This window comes from Gossypium hirsutum, chromosome D04, assembly GCF_007990345.1.
Source record: "Gossypium hirsutum isolate 1008001.06 chromosome D04, Gossypium_hirsutum_v2.1, whole genome shotgun sequence".
Lineage (NCBI taxonomy): Eukaryota > Viridiplantae > Streptophyta > Magnoliopsida > Malvales > Malvaceae > Gossypium > Gossypium hirsutum.
This window is the reverse complement of record NC_053440.1, coordinates 1189494-1196558: the sequence shown is the minus strand read 5'-3', so window position 1 is coordinate 1196558 and position 7065 is coordinate 1189494. Positions and strand designations below refer to the sequence as shown.

Here is a 7065-nt window from a genome sequence, read left to right as displayed (position 1 = left end):
GTCAAAACCATAAGACCTAAAGATTTTAAGAAACCGATGGATTCAGGTACGCTTCCACATTTAGTCTTTTTCTTGATTTATTCTTATTGATTTGACATGATAGTGTTATAACCGTAAATAATATCTAATATAAAATTAGAATTGTAAACCAGGATTTGTTATGTCAAATCCTCAAGAATAAATTAAGAACAAAATTAGATGCGGAAGCGTACCTGAATTCATCGATTTCTTGAAATCTATTATCTTCCAAATTAGCACACAAGTAATCTAATGAAGGTGGCTTTCTCTTTTCTAAAGATGTGATATTAAAAAAGTTACCTTGTATGTAATTTGGGGACCATAACCCCAATATATATAACTTTGGCACATTAGTCTTAATTTCTAATCAGCACATCATCAATTAGAAATTAGTTACTAGAGTATCTACACATATTTGACTCATACTTTATTTAAAAATTAAAGCCCAATAAACGGGTCTTTTACAATAATAACAAAAAAATAAAAAAATAATATAATTTTTTTACCAAAATAATACAAAAAAAACAGTTAAAAAAAAACCTGAAAGAAGGGTCTGCCACAGGCGGCACCATTGGTGCCTGTGGCAGAGGCGGCACCAATTGTTTGTATTTTGGCCCTTTATTCGTATTTTTTCCCGGATTTTATTACTTTTAAAAAATATATTATTTTCTAATTTTTTTTTATTTTACATTATTTTAGTACATTATGTTTGAAATGTATTAATTTAGTGTGTTTTTTTATTGAAAGTAATAAATTTCGGGAAAAAAATACGAACAAAGGGCCGAAATAAAGGTTTTTTTTAAATTTATTTAAAAAACACAGTAAATTAATACATTTCAAACATAACGTACTAAAATAATATAAAATAATAAAATACGAAAATAATATATTTTTATTGAAAGTAAAAAAATTCGGAAAAAAATACGAATAAAGGGCCGAAATAAGGATTTTTTTAAATTTATTTAAAAAACACTAAATTACTACATTTCAAACATAATGTACTAAAATAATGTAAAATAAAAAATTAGAAAATAGTATATTTTTTAAAAGTAATAAAATCCGGGAAAAAAATACGAACAAATGGCCAAAATACGAACAATTGGTGCCGCCTCTGCCACAGGCACCAAAGGTGCCGCATGTGGCAGGCTCTTCTTTCAGGTTTGTTTTTTTTTTCAACTGTTTTTTTTGTATTATTTTGGTAAATAAAAAAATTATATTATTTTGGTATTGTTTTATTTTTTTGTATTATTTTTGTAAAAGACCCCCCAATAAACCATAACCAAATTAGATCACTTTTCATTTGGGCTAACCTATTATGATAGTAAATAATAACATGTAATTACTCTTATTATATATGTAATGTCTAAATTTTCCAACAGACAGATTTTGGTTTATGATTTATAAAGTTTTGTATAAGAATTTTACGATTCTAACACCCTATAGTAAAAGATTTAATGTATACTAGAAATCCTATCACATGCATAATATTTATGGAAATTATAGATTTAAAATACAGATGTGTGTTTAAAAAATAATATACAATAATTAATGAAATATATGGTTTAGAACTAATGAATCATAATAATATATAAAATATGTACGATATTAAAATAAAAAAATAGATTAGATTATTATTATAAATGTGTGTTCAAAATTTGGTAATTATAATAAATATTTTTATTATGTTATTTTTAAAATTTATTATTGCGTTTTATTTTAATGAATTTTTTAAAATATTATTTTATTATTTATTAATTGTTTCTTATAATGTTTTAATTCTTTTGATATATTTAAAATGCTTTTATTGTTATTAATTTTCTTTATTATATTTTAATTTTTTTTGGAAGTTACATTTTTTGGCTTTTATTTTTTATAGGAGCTATATTGAAAATTTTTGTATATACAGTGTTGTTTGATTTTATATTATTTGGGTGACCACTTCTTTCTTTCTTTTTTCTTTTTTTTTTTAGAATTGTAACATTGCCTTGATTAAATTTTCTTCTTAATCTAACTAACTAACTAATTAACTAACTAATTACTATTTTTATTATTTTTTATCTTTCAAAGCATAATTCTTTTTGTGTTGATAATTTGAGAATGATGGGTTCAAATTTTAAGAAGAATGATATATTGAAAACTTAGAAGGCTTGATACCCTTCATTAGAGAAAATGTTGGTGGTGCATTGAAAATAATGAATGAAAAAAATAAAATCTTTAGTTTGTGAGTTTAATTTGTTTGTTTTTACAGTGATTTGAGTTTAACTTTGTGTTTTAGTTTTATGGTAATTTGAGTGAATTTATTTTGTATTTGATTGACATAAGTACATATTAATCCTTTAAAGGTAAAATTGTGTTTGAATATCCTTTAAAAATGATAAATTTTTGATTTAATTCTTTAAAAATTATAAAGATATAGACTATTCAAATGGTGAAATTGTATTTTTACTATTGTAAAAATTAAAATTTAATTTCGACCCCCTAAAAAGAATTTCTGCCTTCGACGTTGCCAACATGTGAAAATTTATATAATATAAATAATTAGCATATCAAAATTTATATAAAAAATACACATTACATTAAACAAGATTGTAATATGTGAAAATATATTAATAGAATACCAATCAGACATTTACTATTCTTTTTTTATATTTATGAGCAAAGGATTATAAAAAATTCTATATTAATTTTTTGTGCTCACATTTGATTTTTTAGAATAAATTTCTTAAATTAGAACTTTTAAGTTAAAAATAAATAATTAATTAATTAATTTTTGTTATCATATAATATTAATTTTATAATTGTAAATTTTACGAGGATTGAAATGAATCTAAAGTATACCATTAACACGAATGGTTAAACATTTTAATTGAAAAGTAATGATTAATTATTTGATGTATTGACGATGAAAATTTTTAATTCTATGAGAGGTTAAAATTTAACACATGTTTTAAGTTATATTTAATTTTAAAAAATACACGGTATACCAAATAATAATCCAAAAATAATTAAAATAGTAAATATAAATTTATAATTAAATATCAAACATTGCGCGTGCGAGTACTAACCCTTTAATTGTATAAAATAAAAAAAAACATTACAAATAAATAAAAAAATATATCTATAAAGGAGAAGAAGCTTGACAATAGGGGCATGACTTTCACTCGCAGTGAGATGCAAGTGCACTTAACGGCTGTTACAAAAAGTGATCAAATTGTTACCAATCGATAACGCTTGTGATTTAATTATTAGAATTGAAATAACGATAACCAAAATGTAAATTTAAACAAAAATATTGGATTAAGTAAACGTATTAGGCACATAACAAATATTTTGCAAACAAGACATTACACATTTATGTACAGACCAAGAGAGCACTCAAAGTCAAGCAAGCTAAACTTCAACCCACATACATGAGACATACGTGCGGTTCATCATTTACCATCACATTCATGCATATACAGACATTACTCTATACTAAAATTCACTTAAAACAGCAAAGCAAACATATATGCTAAGAAGTAGAAAGAAACCAAAGTTGGTTTTCAAAATTTCCTCATTTGGTCAAGTACTTACGAGGCGAGAAGAGTCGGCGAGGTGACAACAACCCCATGTAGCGAGGCGAAGCGAGACCCTCGATGGACCTATATTCGGATATCATGATGAACCCCTCTCTCTCCCCCCGCGGCCGGCCACCTATTTTGCCATTGAAGGTCCCACACTTCACCAACTTCCCCACCCATGATTGTTTCTTTGGGGGGCTTTGCCCGGCTTTCATTTTCTCAGACAGGTACTCCTTAACCGCCTGCAAGCTCTGCTCAAACACCTCCATGGGTGGTGAAAGCAGGGGGTTTCCTTCCACGCAAAGCTTCTGGAGCTTCTTCAAGCAGCCAATGGAATCAGGCAAACTTGTTATTTTGTTGTAACTGACGTCCAATTCCACAAGGGAAACGAGAAGGCCGAGGGAATAGGGTAAGTTTTCAAGGCACTGAAAGTTTTGGCTTACGTTGAGAACCTCTAGGTTGATCAAGTTCTCCATGTCCTCGGGAAGAAACCTGAGGCAATTAAGGCGTGCATCCAAAACTCGTAGGGATGTGAGGTGAGAGATGGATTGAGGCAGGAAACCCAACTTGTTTGCGTTGACTGACAGTTTCTTGAGGTTGATGAGCTCAAATCCAATAGTGTCTGGCAGCACGGTAAGCTGGTTGAAGTTAGCATTCAATTCTTCCAAGGACTTGCAGTTCTCAATCGTTTTAGGGAGAGTACGGAGAACATTGCTGGAGACGTTGAGAATCTTGAGCTTAGACAGACAACCAATGGAGTTTGGTAGAAACTTAAGCTGATTGGAGCGCACATCCAAGGCCACCACGTTCAGTAACCTGGCGGTCAACGATTCTGGTATGCTCTGCCAAATAATTTACATTACTTAATTCCCTTCAAACCTTAAAAGTGGCTAAACCTTAAAATTAAGACTTCAAAGAGGAGGGTAATGAGATTATTAAAAAAATAATTAATTAATTAATTATTTCAGGCTGTACTTTCAAATCCCACAATTTCGTACAGCTCAAACACTTGCGTCATTCCCATTGTTTTTTAAATAAATCGGTCAATTTAATTAACTAATTCAACTAATTGCTATAAAGCTGGTGAATAAAAATCAATGCAAAGCTGACACTGTTGAGGATTTGAATATTGATACAAAATTATCAACATTAAAAATATAATAAAACCAAAACCAGCAACGTTCATAACGTACGCCAGATTACGATTGAACAAAAAAGAAAACGTACACCAGAGTACATACTATATTATATCATAACCTCCAGACAAAAATTTTCTTACCCAAAATTCGACTCATGATTAGATTTACTTATACCGAATAGTTTTAAACTAAAGAAATATACGTATTTAATATTTGTTAAAATCCTTTCACCATCTTAAGTATGTGTTAAAATTGTTCTTTCGAGTTCTATTTATGGGTTAGAGAAATGGTATGAGTAATTCTAGGTCTTGGTACTATGTAAAGAAAAACAGACATGATCGAACTTTTAATAAGATTATTCGAAATAATAATAATAAATATTGTTGGATAACAATTTCACAAACAGTCCTTGTAGTATTCGATTCGTTATATTCATGCCCCCATCATTTTATACGATTATCCATAAAAAAGAAACAGTGGGTTTAAGATCAATACGGTAGTTCAGCTTTTTTATTTTTCCTTTTGACCAAACACTCTACCCTCGTTGGAAATGTCAATAGTCAATTTTTTTTAAATAAACATATATATAAATTTTTTATGGAGATTATTCGATGAATTTACTTAATTTTTTTTATTTTCCATTTTCCGAATATTTGAGAACTTTTTAGCAAAAAAGCATCAAAATTATTTTATTGAACCATTATGTTTTAAGCTGTTTATGAAAATAATAAGAGGCCACTGGATATTTTCCGGGAAAAAATTTAATCAAAAATGAATTCAGAGACACGAATACCATGGTTGTTCATTACACAATAAGTTTTTATTGTATGAAAAGAAAAATATTGGATATAAAATAAAGAAATGAAAAGAAAAGAAGATGGATAGATAGGAAGGAAGGAATATACATACCTCAAGATTATTATTGGAGAGGTCTAAGTTGGAGATAGTAGCCAAGTTTAGAGAAAGAAATGGAAAGGAATCCAGTGACATGCCACTCATATCAACCCTAACCCTTCCTTCCTCCATACATCTTCTCCTGCTTCGATGATCGCCTTTGTTTTTACTCATCTCCATGAACGTCACTTGCTGCTGCTGTTCGCACATTATTTTAATTCACAGAAAAGAAAAAAGTGTATGAACATCATCCAAAACCAAAGAAGAGAGAATAGAGCGAAAGCGAATTTGGGTTTTGGTTTTGGTTTTGATGAAAATGGTTATTTGCTTTGTTGTATACAAATATGTATATAAAAGTACAAGGGAAAGGTACGGAGTAGAAATTAGAAGGAGAGGTGACGTTGGTGAAGAAAGAGACAGGAGAAAGCGCCGTTGGATTAGGGTTATGGAGATATAGATGCGTTGCGTGGCCATCTCACTCACTGTATAAAGTCAACCCTCTTCGCCTGCCCGCCAATCGCGCTCTTCTCATTTCCTTTCTTATTTTCATCATGGTTTTCTTTTAATATTTTACTATATGGAAGTTGAGGAGGTAGAAATTTTTTTTTGGGGGTTTGGATTTAAATGGTATATTTTTACGATAATTAAAATATAATTTTATTATTTTAATAGTCTATATTTTTATAAGGGAGTCAAAGTATAATTTGATCCTTACTAATTTAAAATTTTATAAATTAAAAGTTATAAATAAAAAATTTTGTATTTTAGAGGGGATTAGGGCCCTTGCCAGCCCTCTGGCTTCGCCAATGGCTATAGGGTACTTGTTAACTCAACTTTATTTGTAGAGTTTAAAAACTTCATTGACAGTGTATTAATTTTATTCTATATTTTTAAAGATATAATAAAAAAGGTTAGTATTTGGTACATTGACGATATGCTTTTGTTATTCCCCACTTAGCTTTAAAAATTTGTCATGTTTCTTGTTTTTTTTTTAAAGAAATTCAATATTGTACTATACTATTATAGAACACTTATCAACCCTCAGACCTTACTTACAGAGTCTAACAACTCTACTAGAAGCGTACCAAATATTATTTCATAGTAAAATTATAAAATAATTAAAAAGGACACTTGACATTATCCTATTTTAAATTCATCCTTTCCTCAATATATTTACTTAGAAAATAATAGATTATGACATATTTATAATGTGAGTGAAAAAATTATGTAAAAACATATACTTATTAAAATTATATGAAAATCAAATGAAGCTTCGGTTAAAATAGTTTATGTTGAAGCTTTAGAGATCATAATGTCTTAAGTTCAAATCTCGCCCTAATAATATTTTATAAAATTGCATGTTGGAAAAATCACATATTTAAGTGCAATGGCTTGTAATTATCTATGTCAAACACACTCGGATAACCATTATAATTAGCAAGTTCTACTAAAAT

General features: G+C 28.6%; 1 protein-coding gene across 1 annotated transcript; it reads right to left on the bottom strand.

Annotated features, from left to right (window-relative positions):
* Nucleotides 1-3176: 3176 nt before the first annotated feature.
* On the bottom strand, nt 3177-6016 carry LOC107904301 (plant intracellular Ras-group-related LRR protein 6). Its single transcript, XM_016830623.2, has 2 exons — nt 5627-6016; nt 3177-4420 (listed from the first exon to the last, which is right to left on the bottom strand). Exons 1-2 carry the CDS (start codon nt 5819-5821, stop codon nt 3572-3574), a joined length of 1044 nt encoding a protein of 347 aa, XP_016686112.2. The 5' UTR covers nt 5822-6016; the 3' UTR covers nt 3177-3571.
* Nucleotides 6017-7065: the final 1049 nt, after the last annotated feature.